This window comes from Engraulis encrasicolus, chromosome 1, assembly GCF_034702125.1.
Source record: "Engraulis encrasicolus isolate BLACKSEA-1 chromosome 1, IST_EnEncr_1.0, whole genome shotgun sequence".
NCBI lineage: Eukaryota > Metazoa > Chordata > Actinopteri > Clupeiformes > Engraulidae > Engraulis > Engraulis encrasicolus.
In genome coordinates this window covers 2,596,791-2,621,425 of record NC_085857.1, presented here as the reverse complement: position 1 = coordinate 2,621,425, position 24,635 = coordinate 2,596,791, and the positions used below count along the sequence as shown (strand labels likewise).

General features: G+C 43.2%; 1 protein-coding gene across 1 annotated transcript in view; it reads left to right on the top strand.

The window, feature by feature from the left end:
• LOC134445522 (VPS10 domain-containing receptor SorCS3-like) overlaps positions 1-24,635 on the top strand; it is a 219,938-nt gene that overhangs the window by 191,196 nt on the left and 4,107 nt on the right. Inside the window, exons 18-25 of the mRNA XM_063194583.1 lie at positions 1,893-2,064; positions 9,449-9,635; positions 10,602-10,735; positions 13,234-13,357; positions 14,032-14,144; positions 20,199-20,330; positions 21,074-21,173; positions 22,676-22,781. Of these exons, the coding sequence (XP_063050653.1) occupies positions 1,893-2,064; positions 9,449-9,635; positions 10,602-10,735; positions 13,234-13,357; positions 14,032-14,144; positions 20,199-20,330; positions 21,074-21,173; positions 22,676-22,781 (1,068 nt within the window). The remainder of the gene's footprint in view (positions 1-1,892; positions 2,065-9,448; positions 9,636-10,601; positions 10,736-13,233; positions 13,358-14,031; positions 14,145-20,198; positions 20,331-21,073; positions 21,174-22,675; positions 22,782-24,635) is intronic.

The following is a 24,635-nucleotide window of genomic DNA, read 5'->3' as shown; positions in this document are numbered from 1 at the left end:
CCAATGCAAAGAGGCTTGAAGGGCTGGGGGAGGAGTACCTTACCTCCCTCCCCCTGATCATCAAGAAGGGCGGAGGGGACTGTGCAGGGCCGGATTAACAAACAAGCTAGGGCCAATGCAAAGAGGCTTGAAGGGCTGGGGGAGGAGTACCTTACCTCTCTCCCCCTGATCATCAAGAAGGGCGGAGGGGACTGTGCAGGGCCGGATTAACAAACAAGACACGGCTGCAGCGTAGGGGCCCCCACCTGTACCTCTCTCCCCTGATCATCAAGACGGGCGGAGGGGATTGTGGGTGTTGAGTGTTGGATGGGAAGGGTAGCCAGTAGCCACCTCTGCTACTGCTGCTGATTGCTGTGGACAATCTGTGGAAGTGAAGAGATCTCTGGTCTCTGCCAGGAGCTGCATCTCTCTCTGAGTGGCTGTAATGTGATCAACGTCTGGAAGTAGTGTTTAGGCAGGTGTGTGTTTGTGTGTATTTGTGTGTCTGTGTGTGTGTGTGTGTGTGTGTGTGTGGGTGAGCGTGTGTGTGCATGCGTGCGTGCGGGTGTGTGTATTTATGACCGTGTTACCACTTTACACTGCCGGCTCTTCTGTTCGAATTGAAATCGAATTCATTAGTATCCCATCTAACACCTGTGGTCTCTGCTTTAGAAGGAATGCAAAACAATTTGGCCAGCCCACAGTGTCTTACAGCTGGGCCCTCTTAATGTGTCTTTAGCAGTGGTAGTGTGTGAGTGTGTGTGTGTGTGTTCGTATGTGTTTGTGTGCATGTGCGTGTGTCCTCTCCTCTCCTCTTCTCTCCACACCGCACCGCACCACACCTCACCACACACACACACACCACACACACACACACACACACACACACACACACACACACACACACACACACACACACACACACACACACACACACACACACACACACACACACACACACACACACACACACACACACACACACACACACACTTACATAGTTCCATATAGGGACAGATGCCCAATATCTTTTTTATTATTCCGTTGTCTGCTGAGTTTTGTGTGTCTACATTATGTGCCTGTGCAGACTAAGTGGTCAGTAAAACAGGTGTGCAGTTACGTCTAGTGCAGAACTTTGCTATTTTGCCATAATGTGGCATTGGTCTGTTTGCATTAACACTCTAAAGCGATGGTTCGGAGTAGATTTACCCTAATGCCATTTGAACCGTGACATCCATCCAGTAGTCCACCCGAAGTGTTTTCTGGCTTGGGCGAACATTATCAGAGTTACCGAGTTATTGTATGGTTATTCCAAATAGCTTGGCACAAGCGCTATTGGACATTCAAAGTATATCCAAACTTACCCCACAAAAGTCACATGTCATGACACCAAACTTCGACAGTAGTACAAATATGGTATCGACTCACAAAACGAAGCATTTGGAAAATGTGGAAATAGTCCTGGAGTTTATTATTATCAACTCAAGTCGAATAGATTCTGTGCTGCTAAAGCTGCCTCAACGTTACTTCCGTAAGCCCGTAAAAGTTCTCAACGATACTCATCATTATGCACAATGAAAAGTGGATTCAGCATCAGTATTGATAACGAAAATCCTTGTCTAATTGAAAGTAGGTAACATTTGAAATATCTTGTAAGTGTTTCCTTGAAAATATAAGCCTTTATCACAATTCAATGAAAATGCTTTTTTTAATACTCTTGCCTGGAACTTTGTTGACGACTTTTACGGGCTTGTGTCAGATGACGAAAGTAACGTGACACTTCGGGTGGTCTGCTGGATAGATGTCACAGTTCAAATGGCATTAGGGTGAATCTACTCCGAACCATCGCTTTAAGGTCTGCTAATATGTTCTTTGTTGCATTAACCCTTTCCCATCCTGTTTACTGGGTTTAGGTACCGTAAGGTGGCGGCAAACAACTGCACTAAGGGGGTGAATGACATGTACATGGCCCGGCGGCAGACGTGTCCCAACAGGCCTCCACGCGGCCTCCAGCTGAGGACCAGCCAGGGCAAACTCACAGCAGCCCTGCACTCCAACGTCACCTTCCTGATACAACTGGAACAGGTGAAGATGGATACTCTTTATCAAGCCTTATATGTGTGTGTGTGTGTGTGTGTGTGTGTGTGTGTGTGTGTGTGTGTGTGTGTGTGTGTGTGTGTGTGTGTGTGTGTGTGTGTGTGTGTGTGTGTGTGTGTGTGTGTGTGTGTGTGTGTGTGTGTGTGTGTGTGTGTGCGTGCGTGCGTGGGTGCGCGTGAGTGCGTGCGCGTGAGTGTGTGCGTGCGTGTTTGCGTGCGTGCTGGCCCATATTGGGATAGAGGAGCCAATTCTTGACGTATAAACGGCCATCCGGGTACTTTCCTTGTGAATGTGCGTTACGCCTAGCCTGGGAACTCCCATACTGCCTTTAGTTCTACAGAATCGTTTCGATCTGAAAGACACTTGTGATTAAGTCTGGTGTTAACCAGGCAACGTTACGCCCCTTTTTGGGGGAAAACAAACCGAATGTCTCATTAACTGACATGCTACATCGGCTAGCCTAAATGAACACAGTCCTGCTTCAGCCACGGCGCCACGGCTGTATTGGAACAGGTGACAACACAACACGTCTTTTGACATGTTGAGCGTGAACAACGCTAGTCTGCAGGTCTTTGTCTTTCGTTTATTCTTTCCCAACACCACCAATTGACTTGCATTGGCTTTTCCACCAATGTTTTCCCCCCAAAAAGGGGCGTAATGCACATGCCACACTTCACGTCGTTTATAAGTGTATGTTTGTTACAAGCCTCCCAGCAGGCCTCCACAGAATATCTCTATGTGTAATGTTCATAGCATTCTGGGCATGTTTGTGTACCCATTAATTGGTGCAGTGTGGGACATATGGCCCCGTGCTAAGTATGTAAGACATCTTCAAAATGCGGCCATTTGGTGTCTATGTTCAGATGGTGAGAACAGATTGTGTTGACTTGGTGTCGGCCATTTTGCATATAAACCCAGACGATCTGCTCGCTTTGACTGCCAGAGTGCATTTGCTGACCACGACTACGATTTATTTAAATCAAGATTTTTTTTTTTCAGTCTTGACTGGATTTGAACACTATGATTGACTATAGGTATTTTGGAAATTGTGAAAAATAAAATTGGAAGAATGAAAGAATGGCTAGACAAGTAGATGGAAAGAGGAGAACCCATTGCATGGTGTGGTGGGAGAAACTTAATTTCAAAATGCGGTTTCTTTGTCCAGAGGGAGCACACCGATGGTGTGGACTAATTGTCAGCCATTTTGCATCTTATAGGCTACAAATGGCTTGCTTTGCCACCAGTGTGCAAATACTGTCCACAACTAAGCTTTGTTTTAACCCTGTGTGTGTGTGTGTGTGTGTGTGTGTGTGTGTGTGTGTGTGTGTGTGTGTGTGTGTGTGTGTGTGTGTGTGTGTGTGTGTGTGTGTGTGTGTGTGTGTGTGTGTGTGTGTGTGTGTGTGTGTGTGTGTGTGTGTCAGGGTTGGAAATAAGCACCCGTCCACCCGCCAAGGAGGACAGATAAATTTCAGGGCTGACGGGTAAATTTTTCAACCCGTTAGTCACTCTGAGTGGTAAAAATAGCTAGTGACTGGTAGATTTTGAAATCTACGTGCCACAGTGAGTGGTGGGGGAAAAAATAAGTTCCACCCCTGGTGTGTGTGTGTGAGTATATGAGTGAGTGTGTGAGTGAGTGAGTGAGCGAGTGAGTGTACGTGTGTGTACGTGTGTGTTTTGCATGTCTGGATTTTCTCTGTCTTGACAACACAATGATAGTGTGGATAGTCATTATAACAGAACTAACATGTGGAACAAATAGACAAGCGAAGAAAACAAAGTCAGTCACAAAAACATCTTAACAAAGAAATAATTCATAATCCAGACACATTTGATTGGCAGTTACTAATACAAGTCGTCCAGTCATATAGCTCCTGCTTCCTCATCATTGAGTCGGAACTAAAGAAGCCATTTGTATTAGGAGTGTTATATATGTACATCTCCAAGTTTCACACTGAAATCCAGTTGTTTATAATCAAGGTCCTTTTGATTAACATGACATGGTTGAATGCAAATCTTATTTTGTGAGTCGTGTGAGCTCAGTTTATTTTTAAGCTTCTTGAACTTTCTTGTCTGACGAGTCACCTTGTTCTCTTGGATACATCATACCTTTTTATTTAGGATGGAAAGTCTTTGTGATTTTTTGACAGACATGTAGACAGAGATCTTCCTTCAGACTTCCTTCGTGACTGAGTAGACCTGGCTTAAAATTAAAGAGGAACATGCCTTTTTTAAACTCTCTTGTCTGACAAGTCACCTTGTACTCCTGTGCATCACCCTTTTCAATCATGACATGTCTTTGTGATTCCTGACAGACATGTAGACAGAGATCTTCCTTCAGACATGAGTGAACAGACCTGACTTCCTTTATCTCTAAATTCCTCTGTTGGACCTTTTTTCTGCTTTGGTCCCATGGTGATACTTCCTGTTCTGTTGGGACTAAGGAGGATGTGCAAGCACGATGACAGTTAATCAAACAGACCAAACATATTCCCATTTGCCCAACATGCTCCTTGTCAGGCATTCTTCCAAATGGCTCTTTAAGTTGTGTGAACAATGAAATGAAATAGGTGTGGTGCTTGTTTGACATTGATTCCTGTCAGCGCCTAGTTTTCAGTGATACCTGGAAAAACATTGCTTTACAAAGCTTTTAGAAATTGCGTCAAATGGAATAATTCATTTCAGTTTGAACTGTAAACACACTATGAAGCTATATTAAGATAAAAGATCTCCACACATTGGTAAATTAGCATCCCTGGATTACACAGGCTTTATGAATGGTGTATACTGGATATTAGACCCCTCTGCTCAGGAGCTGTTTCCACGAAGCAGAATATTTTTAAATGTGGAAGTTTTTTTTTCTCCTGTTTACATTGGTTTTGGGCTTCTGTTTCCATGTAAGCAGATTTTTAAAACCCCCCATTTAGGGGGCTAAATACATCTGTTACAATAGTGGGTCACCCCCCCATGTTGCATTTCCACCTAAACAAGAGAAAAAACATCAATTTTATGTATTTATTTATTTTATTTATTTATTTATTTTGTAGAAATGTTTTATGAGTACTTTATTTACATATGCAAACTTTCTGTCTATGAATTCCCTAGTTTCTTCTACCTTTTCCACATCTCTCTTTCTCCATTCTCTCTCTCTCTCTCTCTCTCTCTCTCTCTCTCTCTCTCTCTCTCTCTCTCTCTCTCTCTCTCTCTCTCTCTCTCTCTCTCTCCATCTCTCTCCCCCTCAACTCCTCTGTTGTGGAGTCGCTTGAGTCCTAATTTTCCAGGTAAAGTGGCATGAAATCTCCCTGAAGCCACCAGCAAACAGCAGCTGTTCAGACTCAATCAGACTCATTCAGGGATACCAACAGCACCACGAGCAGACTGGTGCTGGATGGATGCAAGGCAGTTTGAGTGTATGTGTGTGCGTGTGCGTGTGCGTGTGCGTGTGCGCGTGCGTGCATGCTTGCCTGCGTTTGTTTGAGGAGGGGTGAGGTGGTATGCATCTATTTGGAGTGTGTGTGTGTGTGTGTGTGTGTGTGTGTGTGTGTGTGTGTGTGTGTGTGTGTGTGTGTGTGTGTGTGTGTGTGTGTGTGTGTGTGTGTGTGTGTGTGTCTGTCTGTCTGTCTGTCTGTCTGTCTGTCTGTGTCTGTGTGTGTCTGTGTGTGTGTGTGTGTGTGTGTGTGTGTTTGAGGAGGGGTGAGGTGAATCTATTGGAGTTTGGAGTGTGTGAGTGTGTGTGTGTGTGTGGGGGGGGGTAGTGTAAGTGGAGGCAGGCAATGTTTTGGTCTTTAAATGTAGCCTTGTATTTGCATAAATGTTTGAGGAATTGATACAATCTGTAAGTGTATGTGCATCGTTCCATATGTGTGTGTGAGTGCCTTTATACACGGGCAAATGTTCCAGGATATGAATTTGTTAATGTTTTCACATTTCAAAACATGGGCCCTATTGCTTGTGCATTGTTGACTGCATGTGAATGAGTGAAATTTTGTGTTGAAGACATAAAAAGGTGTGTGTGTGTGTGTGTGTGTGTGTGTGTGTGTGTGTGTGTGTGTGTGTGTGTGTGTGTGTGTGTGTGTGTGTGTGTGTGTGTGTGTGTGTGTGTGTGTGTGTGTGTGTGTGTGTGTGTGTGTGTGTGTGTAAGTGTGTATGTTGTCTGTTTGTGTGCAGGTTGTCTCTCTCTCTCTCTCTCTGACTATGTTGAGTGATAGGAGAGGTGGAATAAACAATAAACAGCTACAGTATATTTGCTGGTTACTGTTCCCTGCACAGCTGCCTCTGCTCAGTAATGCACTATGGGTGTCTGTTGAGAGAGATCCCTGCGGTGCTATCCAGTTGCATTATGGGATTGGAATATGGGATTCGGTCTAGTCCCATGGGCAAGATGGGTGTGGCATATATAGGCACTCGTGGAAAGGGAGAAATGGGATCTGTGGAAGTGGTTGGACTGGTGTATTTAGAGAATGTAGTGTAGGTTGGTGGAGTGGCCGGCTCCGGCTCCGTTCTGGTCGGCCTGAAAGCCCTATGGGTGTCTCTGGGAGAGATCCCTGCACTGGTTTATGGGAGTGGAATATGGGATTCGGTCTCGTCCCATGGGGCATGAGGTGCATCTTGTCACCAGAGTAGTCAGGCAGCCGCCTGAGTCCCCCCAAATCCCTAGATGGTGAATAACAGCTCACACTTTCTCACAGTAGTGGTGATTTTGGTTCAAATGTGCATTCTTTTGAATATTTGCTTGGGGCCCCAGGTGACCCTAGAGTCTCCTCTGGGCATAGGCACTCGTAGATGGGGAGAATGGGTTCTGTGGAAGTGGATGGACTGGTGTTTTTAGAGAATGGAGTGTAGGCTGGTGGAGTATAAGCCAATGGGTTTTGGAATATGGCCAAACAATGTTATATAGTTTGGTGGTGGTTGTTGTTTCGGTGGATGTGTTGTGGAACTTTTCAGAGGTGAAAAACCTCTGCGGGAACTATAATGTGTGCATGCTTGCGTGCGTGCATGTGTGTGTGAGCATGCAAACTCATTTAATGGCCTCTGGATACAACAACACCTGCATCCCCCTCTGTTGACACTCACTGGCAAGGGGAACACACACGCATGAAGGAACACACACACACGCACGCACGCATGTGCGCGCGCACGCGCACACACACACGCACACACACACACACACACACACACACACACACACACACACACACACACACACACACACACACACACACACACACACACACACACACACACACACACACACACTTCTGGGACTGCAGTGCCATGCTAGTCGGCAGTGTCAGCAGCTGTAAGCTGTGTTAGCATTGGCTTGTGGGAGCAGCAGAGACACCCTGTTAGTGCCAGAGCACAGTTGGTTAGCTGGCGGTAACACACTGTTAATGATTTCCACTGAGGCGATTTAGAATAGCTAATTACTGAGGAGATGCTGCCGCTGATGTGCTTATGGATGGCAGACTGTTGTGTGTCAGTAAATGTGCAGGGCTCAAACTGAGCAGGGCTGATGATTCTGAGCTGCCACCACCCTGTATATATTTCCAAAGGTTTTTCATTAAAAGAAGGGATTCAACCATTCTGTAAATAATTTGTTAGAAGAATGTAAAATCCCTGTGACGTCTAACAGTAGTTTAGTAAGGACGAATGTAAATGTATAAGGGCTTATTCGGGATAGTGAAGTGTTTAAATGCTCAAATGCAAATTCGGGATACTGAACTGCATGTATACGCACTCAGAGTATGTTCCAATTTTGAAATTTTCCTCCACATTGGCATAGGAGATTGTAAGTAGATGTTTTTGCATGCTTGTAATATAACCAAGATATATATATTAAATATATGTTATACTGTATATCATATCAAATATTAAATGAAACACATCACAAAATAGGAAGGATGAACACCAATGGAAGATATACGGCTTCCAAATTCAAAAATAACAACAACAAAAAAGCAATATATAGGCCTACATAAATGGCACTTTGCCATATTATCTTGCAGTCTCAGCATGTTGGGCATAAGGCCCTGAAAGAATGACTTCTACTGTATTCTACTGTGGCTGTGAATGCAAAGAGCAGCGCTTTGGCCGTGGTGGGTTTTGGACTTTACAAAATGGCCTCCAGCTGGATACATAATCCAAGAGAGAGGTCAGGAGTGCGGAAGGCCTTGTTGAGCAGAATCCCTCATCTCTGGGAGTAAAGGGGGTTGCTGTTTTTAAAAAAAACCTTTTTAATAATGAAGAATGAAAAACGCTCCATAGCTATACTACAGTATGTTCAAATTTTGAAATAAACCACGTCAAAAAAAGATATGGCTTCCAACTTCCTTCAATGAAAATGGACAACAAAATAACCTACATAAATGGCACATTGCCACGTTATCTTGTGGTCTCAGCACATTGAGCGGGAGGCATTGAGAAATTACTTGTATACTGCAGGTCAGTGGACAGAGCAGCACGTTGGTGGTGGTGGTTTTGGACTTTACAAAATGGCCTCCAGCTGGATGCATAACCCAAGAGAGAGGTCAGGAGTGTGGAAGACCTTGTTGAGCAGAATCCCTCACCTCTGTGGCTAAAGGGGGTCAGTGTGGAAGGCCTTGTTGAGCAGAATCCCTCACCTCTGGGGTTAAAGGGGGTTGCTGTTTTCTTGTTTAGTAGAATCCCTCACCTCTGTGGCTAGAGGGGGTCAGGAGTGTGGAAGGCCTTGTTTAGCAGAATCCCTCCCCTCTGGGGGTAAAGGGGGCTTGCTGTTTTCTTGTTTGGCAGAATCTCTCACCTCTCTGGGTAAAGGGGGTTGCTGTTTTTTTCTTGATATCAGTGGGCTGCAATAATTCAAACATGAGCTGTTGGCTCTGTTGGTAGTCTATATATCTCATTTCTGGGAAGCCCATGTTGTCTAGTGACACATTATGATTAATGAGATGGAGCATCCAGCAGTTATTTTGTTGCGTATGCATGCCTGTAAGGCTTTTTCAAACCTTTTACTTTCTCAGAAAACCCCTGCAGCAGGTACTGTATGAATGCTGTAAATTCATTTTTCCCAAAATGCATCAATAATTCATAAACTTCTGTTGCCAGGGTGACTCCATTATGATTACCAAGAGTAAGCACCCAACAGTTAATTTTGGTGTGTGTGTGTGTGTGTGTGTGTGTGTGTGTGTGTGTGTGTGTGTGTGTGTGTGTGTGTGTGTGTGTGTGTGTGTGTGTGTGTGTGTGTGTGTGTGTGTGCACGTTCTAGCACAAAGACATTTTCAAGCCTTTCTCAGGAAAAGCCCACCACCACACATAGTACAGCATTGAAGATGTTAATCATATTTTTAAAAAAATAATCAATGATTCATAAACTCACAAACTTCTCTATTTCCATCGCCAGGGTGACTCCATGCGAACCCAAATCCAGGTGGACTTTGGTGACGGCACAGCGGTGTCCTACTCAAACCTGACATGGACAGAGGAGGGCATCAAGCACGTCTATCGCAGTGCTGGAATATTCCGCGTGACCGCGCTCGCTGAGAACGAGATGGGCGCCGACAGCACCTCCCTCTACCTGCATGTTACATGTACGTACTCACCACCATCTGGCATACTACATAATAGTCATTGATAATATATGGTAATTATTATGTCACTGCCTAAAGGTTCCCTAAAGTGTTCCGTGTGGGACTTCAAGGCGTAGCAGAAACAGCTGAACATGTCATTTCCAATCAAATCAAAATTTCACACAGACAGGCATCCTTAATTTGCCCTGACAGAAACGTCTCTTTCAAGGGGCTATGATCTCTCCCTCCCTCTCTCTCTCTCTCTCTCTCTCTTTCTCTTTCTCGCTCAGATGAGGTATGTCACACAGGCTTGGCACCAAGCCACACCAGCAATGAGAAATACATTTTACCAGTTCTTAAAGCGACACTGTTCCATTTTTGGAAATAAGCCCATTTTCCATCTCGCCTTGAGTTAAATAAATGCTTTTTACCTTAAGGCTGTTAATCCAGCCGCTCCCTGTGTCTGGCGGCGTAGCTTGTTAGCATGTTTCATCGCAACTGCTGGAATCCGGACCCAAACACTTAACCAAATGCCAGACATGATTCCCAACATCTTCACTATTTAAACACCATGTCTTCTGAATTTGAAAAGTGCAATGACATTTGTAACAAATGAAGCAAAGCAATTTCCAAGGATGATTTAAACAAGGACTATATTCTCTTGCAAGTCCGTAGTTTGGATGTACTGCCTCTCCCTACCTCTCCAACCCTCCAGTCCATTTCAGATAAAACATTCGGTAACACTTCACTTGACGCGGGTGTCATAAGCATGTCATTACAGTGTCAAAGACAACTTTGCCATAACCAAATGTCACTTAAGGCCAACAGTCATAAAATGTTTATGACATGGACATATTGTTTATGACTTATCTATGACTGTGTCATGAAACTATTATGACACCAGCGTCAAGTAAAGTGTTACCAAACATCCTTCCTCTCAGTGTAACTGTGTCCTCGTGTGGTTCTCCCTGGTTCTCCTGTGTGCAGGTGTGGCGGAGCATGTCCAGTTGCTGGCTCCGTTCGTGGTGATCCAGAACAAGGAGGTGAACCTGACAGCTGTCGTCTGGCCCAGCCACTCTCGCACACTCACCTACTTCTGGTGGCTTGGCAACAGCTCTGAGGTGAGTCGTGAGGTTCCATTTTCTCCTTTATTCCGTCTCTAATGTCTGACTAGCTAGTGCATAAATACACCAGTCAAGCACCGATCTTACAGCAACTGGAGCAAAGGAAACAGAGACAGCATCAATTGAACTACAAATTTTCAAAGTCCAGATTGTTTCTTTCTTTCTTACTCAGTCTCTTACCTGCCAAATGATGATAAAGAGAAACCACACCATAGTCTCATGTGTAGTTTTTACTGTAACCCAACAGACAGACCTAAATGTTTGACAACAGCATCAACACTGCGGGGATAATGCATGTAACACCTACTCACAGCACAGCTCCAATACTGATGAACATGTAGGATTATGTTCACAGCGCACTAACTCCACTGTAAACTCCAACGTGTGCTTAACTAGCTTAACTGCCTTTGGATGAATCTGAGATGACGCAGGGCTTCTCTCCAGGAGGCGTCTCCTGTGGCGTTGTGCCCTGCAGTGTGTTTAAATGTGGATTATTTATTTTTCTTTCCTCATCTTTCTGTTTTATTTTATTTTCCCCTTGAATCTTTTTTTTATTTTATTTTACTCATCTGAAGTGAGTCATGAGGCTCCATCTGATTCTGTTTCTATCCAATGTCTGACTAGTTAGTGCATAAATACAATTCTGAAGCACCAGTCTCATAATGAGATCTCTGGTATGAGTAGCAAGTACATGGATACGGGAAATAGGGAGCAAAAAGGGGGCTTGGTGTAGTAGGAACTGCAGCAGGAGACATGTACCGTATGTATGAATATGGGTGGTTGACGTGATGCCTTGTTTTTTCGTAACATTGGTTAAAAACCTACAAAACTGTTATTTTTTTATTAGTTAGTGCATAAATACAATTCTGAAGCACCAGTGTTGTAGCAACTGCAGCAGGGCAAACAGGGACACGTATGTATGAATTGGAATTTAAAACATTCTAAAACGGCCTAGTCGTGGCTCTATCGGCGGCACATTGGTCTTCTACATCGCCCACCCGGGTCCGAGTCTGGCCAGGGTCATTTGCCGAGCCCGCCTGCCCGTCTTTGTCTCCGACTTGTCACCCTTTAACTGTCCTGTCAAAAAATAAAGGCTTAAAGCCCAAAAAAATCATAAAATATACTGAAATACCTGAGGAGTCTAACTGTTCTACAACTGTTGTACAGCATGTTTCTTTCTTTCTTTCTTTCTTTCTTTCTTTCTTTCTTTCTTTCTTTCTTTCTTTCTTTCTTTCTTTCTTTCTTTCTTTCTTTCTTTCTTTCTTTCTTTCTTTTCTATCTTTCATGGTTCTTTTTTTATTACAATATGCTCTCAGCTCCCATACCAAGTTAAAAAGACACCACACCATACGGCACTGTAACCCAGTTGACAGAGCCAGATGTTTGACAAGCGCCTCTCTCAGCAGCAGGGGCCAATACACCTGACACCTACACACACCTACACACACCTACGCACAGGTTCTATACTGCTGAAAACGAACACACACACCTACGCACAGCTCCTATACTGCTGAAAATGAACACACACACCTACGCACAGCTCCTATACTGCTGAAAATGAACACACACACCTACGCACAGCTCCAATACACCTGACACCTACGCACACCTACGCACAGCTCCTATACTGCTGAAAATGAACACACACACCTACGCACAGCTCCAATACACCTGACACCTACACACACCTACGCACAGGTTCTATACTGCTGAAAACGAACACACACACCTACGCACACCTACACACACCTACGCACAGCTCCTATACTGCTGAAAATGCACGTCAAGTTCTCAGGGGCCAGATGTTTGACGATGACTGCTGCAACACAAACAGTGTTGCCAGATGTGTCTGATCAAATCCCTCCCAAAATGTGCTCAGAAACCGCCTGGAGCCGCTAAATTCAGCCTAATTTCAAGAAATTGCATCGATTCCTATGGGCATAAAACTGCAGAGGAAAAACGCCAAATGGCCGATTTTTCCCGTTTTACCCGCTGACGGCTATCCCAAGGAGGGTAACCACCCAATCTGGCAACACTGAACACAGTAGAACTCCCATGCTGTTGAAAGTGTAGTACTATGTTCTCAGTGCTCTCGCTCCATCGGTTGTGCACTGTAAACACCAGCATCTGCTGAACTAACCTGTCTTCTTCGGATGAAGCTAAGATGACACTCCAGGAGGCATCTCCCGTGGCGTTGCTCCCTACAGTTTGTTTACATGTGACTTGTGTAGTTTCCTTCCTTTCACGTCTCTGTATTTTTCTTCTTTTTCATCTGTTGCTTTTCATCTTTTTTGTACTCTTCCTTTCTCTTTTTTTCATTTTTGCTACTTGCTACTGTGTTTTATGTTTTTTATCACCTGTGTTTTTCATTTCCATTTCTCATCTGCATTCTTTTTCATCCTTCTTCGACTTCTTCTGAAGTTCTCACCCTCTCTATTAATTTTTTTTTCATCTTTTCTCATCTCTTTACTCTGTCCTTTCCTCTTCCTCTGCAGCCCATTGTAACGTTGGATGGCAGCATGTCCCACACCTTCACCAGAGAGGGCATGCACACTGTCACCGTGCAGGTGTCCTCCGCCAACTCCATCCTGCAAGACACCAAGACCATCGCAGTGCAAGGTGAACTTTTTTTCTCTCCTTCCAAATTCTTTCTCCTCAAAGCTAAACTGTTCCTCTATAAATCCAACTCTTTCTAAAGATTACACTGTCCCTAAATGTTTGAACCTTATTGGAGTTTTTGCTACTCTGGTCTGCTGCTGTTTGCATCCTATCACTGTGAAAATTAAATGATTCATGGTTGGTTGTAGGAGTACACTACCTTGACATCAGGGGTGTGACCGTAATTTCATAGTGACAGCGCCTAGAAATGAAATTGTCTATGCCTACCTAAAAGCATTTTGCTGATACTTATAAGTCTGCCGCTGTACGAGTGCTGTAATGATGCAATTTGAGATAACCTTCATCTACTCATCTCATCTCCTCCTGGCCACATAATGAGATCTCTGGTATGAGTAGCAAGTACATGGATACGGGAAATAGGGAGCAAAAAGGGGGCTTGGTGTAGTAAGCACATTATACAAGAGGTGTTATATCAGAGCATGGTTAACATTCTCGTTCTTTCTTGTTTCTGTGTTACTCTTTTGCTCTCTCTCTCTCTCTCTCTCTCTCTCTCTCTCTCTCTCTCTCTCTCTCTCTCTCTCTCTCTCTCATTCACCATTCACACCTCTTATTCCCCTCCCTCCTCTCTCCTTCCTCGTTCCAACTTGTCTTCCAATTCTGCTCTCTTTTGACAGAGTTCTTCAAATCGCTGCTTTTATCTTTCTCTCCTAATCTGGACGAGGTCAACCCTGACATTCCGGAGTGGAGGCAGGATGTTGGCAGGGTAATTAAGAAGGCTCTGCTGCAAGTGAGTGTGGATCTCTCCTCCTCCTCCTCCTCCATCTCCCCCTCTTCCTCCACCACCATCCACCTCCCCCCTTTCAACTCCTTCAGCTTTTTATATCCATTTTTTTCTCAATCTGCCTGGTTTCTCTCATTTCCTTACGTTTCATCTCTCTCCACTCACCTTCGCTTTACATCCATATCTCTCTCTCTCTCTCTCTCTCTCTCTCTCTCTCTCTCTCTCTCTCTCTCTCTCTCTCTCTCTCTCTCTCTCTCTCTCTCTCGCTCTCTCTCTCTCTCTCTCTCTCCCTCTCCTCACTTTGCTGTTTCCAGCTGCGTAACTATTTTTGGATTTCAAAAGGTAAGGCAAGGCAGAGGGAGAGGCAAGGTTGGTTTCCATCTGATTCCTGATGACAGGTGCAGAGCTCCTTTCTCAGGCTCGACAGGCCTGTGATTAGTGATGGTTTATTCAGAGACTACTGCACGCATGGTAGTGCAGAGCATTCCAATTCTTTCCATTCATTCTTTTTTTTTTCTCTTGCCATCCCTGTTTGTAGTTGCCGTTGTCGGTCTGTCCGTTCATCTGTCGGCATACCACTTGAACATTGATTACAAGAGCCATTGGGAAAATAACTTTCATAGGCCTACATGGGGAAACCAGAATTGCAGCCTTGGTAAGCTGACCTACTGTAATACACACGGTGAAAGAAAATGCTTCACTCTGCTGATTGCTCCAGGCACCTCTCGAGCAAACTCAGCTACATCAGACTACATCCATCCAGAGTTGAGTTTCACCAGCAGCACCAATGCTCAAGCCTTTTTCCCATGTTGATGCCAGCTGTCTATCTAGATGTGTAGGATTGCTGATTGGGGTATTTTTTTTTTCCTTTTCCTCCAACCTCCACTAAAGCTGGAAAAAGCGTCAGAACTGAGCTACCCCATTTCGAGACCAGGTCCCTGGGTAGAGTCTCCTCAGCTTAGTGCAGGAGGGTGATTTCTCTGGTGGCTCCTTTCCCTCACTCTGCTCTCAAACCCATTTCCCATCTCTATCAGGTAGCCTACATGCTTTTGCTGTTGAAGTCTCAGATGGACTCTATCTCTGTTTTGCTGATGCTTTCCACACCAAAACGAAAAGTCCTCTTGGGTCTCTGGAAAAACACACTTGTGTCTTTTTTTAAACACAATCCTGAAACAAAGTGAGGTGGTGTAATTATACGGTGTAGAGGAAGTCTGGACTAAAACGAAATAGCATCTTCAACTGAGAGGGAAACTTGAGGTTGTTGTTGTAGTCGTACTCTGTTGTAGTGAGTGTTTTCGTTCTTACCAGTGAGCTGCCTGGAAGATAGTCAGAGGGAGGGTGCCCTTGAAACCACATTTCAGTTAGAAAGCTTTAACAGCAACATAGCACAAGAGGAAAGCATTGTGGGCATAAACTAATGGTGTTTGTGTCCAGGGGCAATCATAGGAATAGTGAAAAAGACTGAATGAGCTTAATTTGAAAAAGTATTCGAACATACAATAGGCCAAATGGTGAGCGCAAACTGAGGTGTTGGGATTTTTATTTTCCATACAGCTGGACATCAGGGAGTGTGCAGGTTGAAAGAAGGAATGAAGAAGAGGAATGAAGTGTGTGTGTGTGTGTGTGTGTGTGTGTGTGTGTGTGTGTGTGTGTGTGTGTGTGTGTGTGTGTGTGTGTGTGTGTGTGTGTGTGTGTGTGTGTGTGTGTGTGTGTGTGTGTGTGTGTGTGTGTGTGTGTGTGTGTGCAGCCTGATCTCCAAAAATTCCGTGCTCCTGGACACGGATGTTAAGGACACAAAATCCATGTCCAGGAGCACGGATTTTGCCAAAATTCCGTGCTCCTGGACACGGAATTGTTTTCCGTGCTCCTGGACACGGAATTGTTTTCTGTGATGGGCACACAGAAGTGCTTTCTATAGGCTATTACCACAGCACTGTGTTAACTCTATTATTAGAAAATACATACCAAATGCTAATCCTAAACAAAATAATGCTATAGCAATTTAAGTTGTGCCCTGACCAAAACATCCCCTAACCTTAACCTGTCATTAAAGACATATTTTTGAGAAATACCTTTTCCAGTTGGTTGCTAGGCTATCAAATTCATATAATGAATTAAAGAAAACTAGCTGTGCCCAGACCAAAACAATCCCTAACCCTAACCTGTCAGTAAGAAAAAAACATTTTTGAGAAAAAGTATTTGAAATGAGAAAAATCCTGAGAAAACACAAGACTGTGCAAACATAGAGCTGTCAGAGTATAGAGAGAGCACTTTTGTGTGTCCATCACGGAAAATAATTCCGTGTCCAGGAGCACGGAATGTTGGCAAATCCGTGCTCCTGGACACGGATTTTGTGTCCTTAACATCCGTGTCCAGGAGCACAGAATTTGTGGAGATCATGTTGCAGCGCGCGCGCGCGCGTGTGTGTGTGTGTGTGTGTGTGTGTGTGTGTGTGCGCGCTTATTAGCGTGCGTGTGTGCATGAGTGAGTTTGAGTTTAAAGACTAGGTAATGGGCTGTGTGTGTGTGTGTGTGTGTGTGTGTGTGTGTGTGTGTGTGTGTGTGTGTGTGTGTGTGTGTGTGTGTGTGTGTGTGTGTGTGTGTGTGTGTGTGTGTGTGTGTGTGTGTGTGTGTGTGTGTTTGTGAGTTTGAAGAGTTTGAAGAGTTCAGGTAATGGACTGTGAGTGTGTGTGTGTGTGTGTGTGCGTGTGTGTGTGTTAGTTTGAAGAGTTCAGGTAATGGGCTATTTACTCTTTTACTGCCTTGAGGACAAACATTTAAGTGTATTGATTTCCTAAAGGCCCACTGCATCTCTCCTCTCTTCCTGCCTCTCCTCCTCTACCCCTCTCTTCTAATTTCTCTCCTCCCTCCTCTCCTCCTTCTCCTGCCTCTCCTCTACCTCTCTTCTCTCCTCCTGCTTCTCTTCTCTCTTCTCTCCTCTTGCCTCTCTTCTCTTCCTCCTCTACCTCTCTTCTCTCTTCTCTCCTCCTGCCTCTCCTTTAATTTGTTTTACTTATTTATCTGTTTTTTTAAGTCTTGTCTACCCTGTCTGAATGTTCTGTACTGTACTTATACGCATCTTGACCATTTGAATTTCCCGACTGGAATATTATGTAAATTTAACTTTGATGTAGCCTTCACATCATGTACTGCGCCTGTCAAACCTAATCATACCATGTCTGGAGAGCATTATGTTCAATTAAACACTTTCTCATTTTTTCCTCATCTCCTCACATTACAGAATAATTACCTCTTGGAAATTCAAATCATGTTCATCTTTATGTGACGCCTGACAGGCTAATTCATTACTTAAAGTATAACTTAACTGGTGCAAAGTCAGAACTAATTTAGTCAGAACTATGTCTCACTATGGCAAATACAGTAGATATGTGTTCACATTCGTGACTGTTCAGAGAGACCATGTGTCAACCTGAGGTCCCGTGGAGAGTGACAATACACCCTGTTCAAAATAGAGACCAGACCAAATGGAAACTAATTTCAAACTATGATTTGTTTGAATCACCAGTATGTAACTGGAATCAGAGCTAACGTGTTATTTGATATTTGATATTTTATTAGGATCCCCATTAGCTGATAAACATATCAGCTACTCTTCCTGGGGTCCACACAGAAAACATCACAAACAAGACGTCAACATACAAAACAACATATAAAACGAAGAAAAGATAAACTTCTTTTCTTGGGGAAACACACACTAAAACAGACAAAAACAGGGCTACGTATATATAAAAGAAGAAAAGAAAGACATCTTTTCTTGATCATACACTGAAACAGACAAAAATATAAAATAGAGACAGACAACAATTAATAACTAACTAAATGACAAAAAAAAAAACAGTTCATTGGTAAATGAAAAAACCCCTAACACAACACAAAATAGACAACAAAACTTGAAATTTGACCAAGATTACATCCTAAAGGATTATGTACAGTTGATCATAAAATGCTGCTTTATTTNTTTTTTAAAACTAACTTTACTTTGGGTTTTTAAAATATGTTCTGGGAGGGAGTTCCATTCCACCATAGCTCTACATAAAACAGTGTGTTGTTTTGAGTTTGTTTTTATAGTTGGTATTGTGTAGTTACCATTATTGGCATGTCTTGTGGGGTATGTGTGCAGAGTGGAGCTTAGAGTAAGACGTTCAAACAAACTGTCAGGTTTGCTGAATGTATTAATATGTTTAATAAAGGACAGAAGGGATACTTTTAATCTTTTGTCAACTTTAAGCCAAGATAGTTGGTTATGTAGGACATCTGTATTAGCTCTCTGTGTGCATTTAAGGGCAAGCCTGGCTGCTCTGTTTTGCACCCTTTGAAGCTTCTGAAGATTTGTCTTTGTTGTGCCTGACCAGACCACTGAGCAGTAGTCGAGGTGGGACAGTACCAGGGTCTGCAAGACCTGTTTAGTCAACTGAGGTGTTAAAAAAGGAGAACATCTTCTGACTACTGATATGTTCCTACCCATTTTTTGCACAAGGAGATCAATGTGTTCTGACCATGATAAAATACTGTCTAGGGTTACCCCTAGAAGCTTGATTTCTTGCACCTGCTCCACCACCACATTGTTCAGTGACAGGTTCAGCTGGGGTTTGGATCTTAATGAGTATTTAGTCCCAAAAACAATACTCTTGGTTTTTGATATGTTAAGTACCATTTTGTTATTAGTTATCCATTCATACACCAACTGCAGCTCTTTGTTGAGGACCAAGGTGATTTCTTCCATTGTTTGTGCAGATTTGTACAGTGTAGAATCATCAGCATACATACACACACAGGCACTCTTACAGACCTGTGGGAGGTCATTTGTAAAGATTGAGAATAGCAGAGGCCCCAATGATGAACCTTGCGGAATTCCGCATTGCATTTGCTGTGCATTTGAAAGACATCCATTAAAAAAAACGTTCTGCATTCTCTTGGTTAGATAACTTTCTATCCAAGCTATAGCCGATGTTGCAAAGCCATAACACCTGAGTTTATTCAGTAATATGCTGTGGTCGATGACATCGAAGGCAGCACTAAAATCTAATAGTACTGCTCCTATCATGTTTTGTTGGTCGATGTCAGTTTGCCAATCGTCTGTCATTTGTGTGAGTGCTGTAGAAGTTGAATGTCCTTCTCTGTAGGCGTGTTGGTAATTACTAGTTAAATTGTTCAGTGCAAAGTAGGATTGTATCTGATTAAATACAATTTTCTCTAACAATTTATGTTATGTTATGTTATTTGTTATGTGTGTTATGAGTTCAGACATAATCTCAGATGACGTCATGGATAAGCGGTAAGGGCGTAAGACTTGTAGTCCAAAGGTTGCCGGTTCGACTCCTGTCAGGTTAGTGGGGGGAGTAATTAACCTGTGCACCCCCCATCCTCCTCCATGACTGAGGTACCCTGAGCATGGTACCGTTCCGCTGCACTGTTCCCTTGGGGGCTGCTCCCTTGCAAGGGTGAGGCATGAATGCAATTTTGTTGTGCTGTGTCACAATGACAATGGGAGTTGGAGTTTCCCAATTGGACTTTCATACAGACAGATATGCAGACAAAGCCAATGATACATAGGTATACATATACATACATATACATACATATACATATACATACATATACATACATATCAAGATACATATCTTTACAGCAATGGTCTGGAGTTGGGGACATCATGAGAATGTAGCAAAATGGTAGATAAAAATCACGTGTCCAAGCAATTTGCAGGTGCTGCTGTTTTCGTTGCCAAGAAAATAGCAGAACATATTGTTGCCGTCCAGACGAAACCTTGTATCTCCACTTTTTATTACTATTTTACATTCATTCTTTATTCATTATAAAATATAAATCACTACTACTGGTCAGTCTCCATCAACCTTAATGTTGAAATAACGGAGTACGCAGCAAACATAAAGCAAACAGTGAGCGGGACTCTAAAACATCACAGACAACTCAGAAAAGGGGCTTAATGTTCAAAATAGTGCAGTTGTCCTTTAGGCTAATTGTGCAGCCTGAAGAAAACTAACCCTTGATGTTTGCTTTGTTTTGCTTTCTTTATAAGGTTGCCAGCATTCCCGAATCACAGCTCCTGGTTGCAGTATACCCTGGAATTCCCACTGCTGCTGAGCTCTTCCTGTTGCCCAGCAAGAACCAATCAGCAAGCCGGAGAAACAAGGAGGAGGAGCTAGAAGAGGTATGATGGGGCATGGGGCAAGATAGTTTTACTTGATTAGATTATTTTACTCGTTTCAAGCAAATATTGCTTACAACAAGTAAACAAATATCACTAAAGCCGGGCATACACTGTGCGATATTTTCACTCGTGGGTCTTAAGCTTCTGCTCACACTGTTTAAAAGTTCACAACTCACGACTCACGTCCTCACACTACACGAGCCGACAGTCGGATGCGAGCGAAATGCTTCCACCGTACGACGCGACAGGCATGTTTCCCCGGTCTGCAGAGGAGGGAACATGTGCACCTGAGGTGGAGATGAGGTCGCGCTCAACAGCGAATCGCACGGCCCTATTAATTTGTGCATGTGAAGTGTCAAATCGGGTCGTAGCACTGCTTTAACTGTGCGATTTACGCACGAGCCACGACCAGAATTTCAAACCGTTTTGATTTTCTTGCGACCCTACGATTGCACGATCGTGAGGCAAAATCGCTTATTGTTACCCCATGTACACTGCACGATGTGAGACTCACGATTGACCTGCGATTGAGCAAGAGATCGGCCCGACTCTCAAAAAGTCGTGCCAGTGCCAAATCGGGGCAAAATCGGGGCAAAAGTCGCACAGTGTAAACCCAGCTTAAGTAAATTTTTGGGATTGATGGCGAGGGGAGTAGGTGCACAGTGTTGACACATTACAATGCGAGTGCATGTTTGGATGGGTGTTTACTTGACTGTGTCTGTGCATTCATCCTTCTTTTTCAGATTTCAGAAGTTCTTGTCAGTGCCCTCAACCAGAACTTGGTGGAGTTTGAGCTGAGGCCAACCTTACGCATCATTGTTTACGTCACACAGTTAACCTTAGGTAAGCTTCCCTTCATCTCTGGACCCCGTTTCTTGAAGGCATCGTTCCTAACTAGTTGGCAACTTTCTACTTTGCCATTGGGAAATTGCAGTGCAACCGAGGAAGTTGCTGACATAGTTAACAACGGTGCTGGCGAGAAACGCACCCCTGAACTCTTGAATACTCTTGAATTCTTTCCTCATCAGCATATGTAAAGCATTCTCATATTACATGACATTAGGCTACAAAGTGCAATATTAGACACTTTGGTAGCACTTTATTTTAGGGATACATCTATTAGCACTAATACATGCAATGTGCCTGTATAAGTAACTTGTAAGGCATGTACAAAGCAAAATCAAACATTTGTTAGGCATGTATTCGCAAATGTCTTGTTCATGCACAATAAGGGTTTTATTACCAATTTAACCTTAGTAAGGACCTAGTAGGCCTTAGCATTTGCTTAGTACATGCCTTACAAGGTACTTATGCAGGCATTAACATTGTATGTATAGTGCTAATAGATGTATCCCAAAAATAAATTGTTACCGACACTTTTATCCAAGGTCACTCCTGTTCGCTGTAGGAAGGAATGAATGGCGAAGTTTGCTTCGCTTGGCCAAATTTGCGTCTATGTGTCCCTAGCACTAGTGTGTATCTGTCCTAAGATCGCTAAATTAACCTTTGGTACATTTTCATTTCAACCTCTGCACACGCAGCTAGCGTGGAAGGGTGTGTTTCTGAAAGGAGGTTGTATGACATTACTTTCTAAATGGTGCATGGAAACTTCTGGAAGGACTCATTTCCGGCAGTAGATTGTTTTGACGCTTTGTTACCTTGTGAATATAGTGTAACATCTGCTCGATCTAGCAAGTAGAGGTGTGTGTGTGTGTGTGTGTGTGTGTGTGTGTGCGTGTGTGTGTGTCAGCTTAAAGTTTTTGTCTGCTGAATGTAATGAGGCTTCTTCAGTCTTTCAGATGTCACAGGTCTGTCAACTCCCTCAACAGCAAGCACACACGCACGCACACACACACACACACACACACACACACACACACACACACACACACACAGTCTCACGTGCACACACAGCCTTCCACAATGTTTGTTTATGACTATGGAGGGGAAAAAAATAAAGACAAAAAAAATTCACCCTGAAAATAATTTCCTGTGTGTGTGTGTGTGTGTGTGTGTGTGTGTGTGTGTGTGTGTGTGTGTGTGTGTGTGTGTGTGTGTGTGTGTGTGTGTGTGTGTGTGTGTATGTGCACGGCCGTGTGCCTCTCTGCCTCTCTCTCTCTCTTGCTCTCTCTCTCATTCTCTCTTATTATGTGACTGTCTGTCTCTCTCCTTGCTTTTTGAGTTGAGTTACTTTTGTGTTTAGAGAGATTAGTGGAGTCTGAGAAGTGGTAAGAAGGCTTTGCTTGTCAGCACTCTCCATGCAAATTGACTGCGTACAAAAACAGTATCCTTCTTATGAGTGTGTGTGTGTGTGTATGTGTGTGTGTCTTTGTGTGTGTCCTCAGCTCCACTTGTAGACTCGCTGGCCAGACACAGCAGTTCGGCCATGTTGATGCTCCTCTCTGTGGTCTTTCTGGGCTTAGCCGTCTTCCTCATCTACAAATTCAAAAGGTAAGGAAAGGGACAAAGATGAATCACACACACACACACACACACACACACACACACACACACACACACACACACACACACACACACACACACACACACACACACACACACACACACACACACACACACACACACACACACACACCAATTTTGTCCTCTCCTGTCAGACAGCATGATAAGAGTGACAGTGCCTTTCACACCATGAGGAAAATCAAGCACATTCACCCAAAGCAATAATATATGAGAGAATGGTGGCTGTATTCTTTATAGGTTTTTACACCCAGTATGTTTAGGAAAGAATGAAAGAAATAAAATGAAAGAAATCATAACAACCAAAAACAATGTAATTACTCTTACCCTGTCATCCCCAAAATACCACTTTCCTGGCAATTAGGCCTCTCAGGTTGAGGTATGGAATACATAACATGCCTGGGTAAAAAGAAATTTCACATTTTCTGGGAGACTACATTTGAATATTCTGTTTGGAGTACTCATCTGGAAACCGTTGATAAGTCTCTGAATAATTTATTTATACTCAACATAATTCTAATAAGTGGAACTGTGGAAGTCATCATCAACTAGACTGCCTGTGCAGTCGCCTTCGACTGCTTAACCCATTGAGGTCTAAGTGCCCTTGAGAGGGCAATTTGACATGTCTCTAAAAACAAATCTGTAACTCTGTGAGTTTTTGTCATTGAAACACATAAGTTACACCATTAGAAACCTCAGACCTTCCAGATTTCAAATATATATATATTAAATAAATTATATAGCTGGCCCAATTTAAAGAAAGTGAAAAGAAATCTTCGCATATTCTGTACTCTCTGCCTGTAGCAGCCACACCTATAGCTATTCACATGTAAAGTACCAGTGCTTGAGTGGCTATTCAGAGGTGACAACACGCCCCTTTCAGGTAGGGTAAACACAGCAGACGTAGAGTGACAGGGGGGTTGGGGCTATCAGAGCACATGGGGATTGACAGGGGGGTGTGGGCCATTAGAGGTTTTTCACACCTATCTCATTAGTATTCAAATGAGACAGGCAGTGGCAGTGACATTCTTTTTTGCATTTTGTATGAAAACAACAAAACATTTCTAAATGCCCTTTTCACTTTTATGCTGCCAGCACATTTGTTTACAAGATTCAAACTTCAAAAGTCTTGGCTAGATATATTTATTGTGTGTTTTCTTGAACTTTTTGAAGACGTCTGAACCCTGTTTTTTTGTACAGTTGTGTTTATACTCAATTTAAATAAAACATGTTTGTATGACATCCAATTTTTTTCAGATTATTTCTTGTCAGGCTTTTCACAATACTACCATATATTCCACTTTTGCATAGATGCTTACTGTTATCTGAAAATACTTGAAAATGTCAGGGTGGTGCAAGCAGCCTAAAAGCCTCTGAAAGGCCTTAGACCTCAGAGGGTTAAGGTATGTCCCCGAAACGCGACGCTTCCAGTCCCCCATCATTCCTACCACTCCCGTCCACCATTTCGTAAACGTATATGATACATACAGACGTGACATGACGTGCATAGGCTTAAAACCAAACGACTATTGTGAAAATGAAGCAAAAAATGGGGCAAATGGTATTACTGTTTTAATGGTTCAGTGGATATACCACATTAGGTACAGTGTAATAACCAGTGTAACAATATTTAATACAATGTAATTCCAGTGTAACATCGCCATTTTTTTAACTTACATCATGTTTGTGTGTAAGTGGTATTACATGGTATTGCATATTGTTACACTGGTATTACACTATATTACATGGTATTGCATACTGTTACACTCGTTATTACACTGTACCTGATATTGCATATTGTTACACTGGTATTACACTAGTATT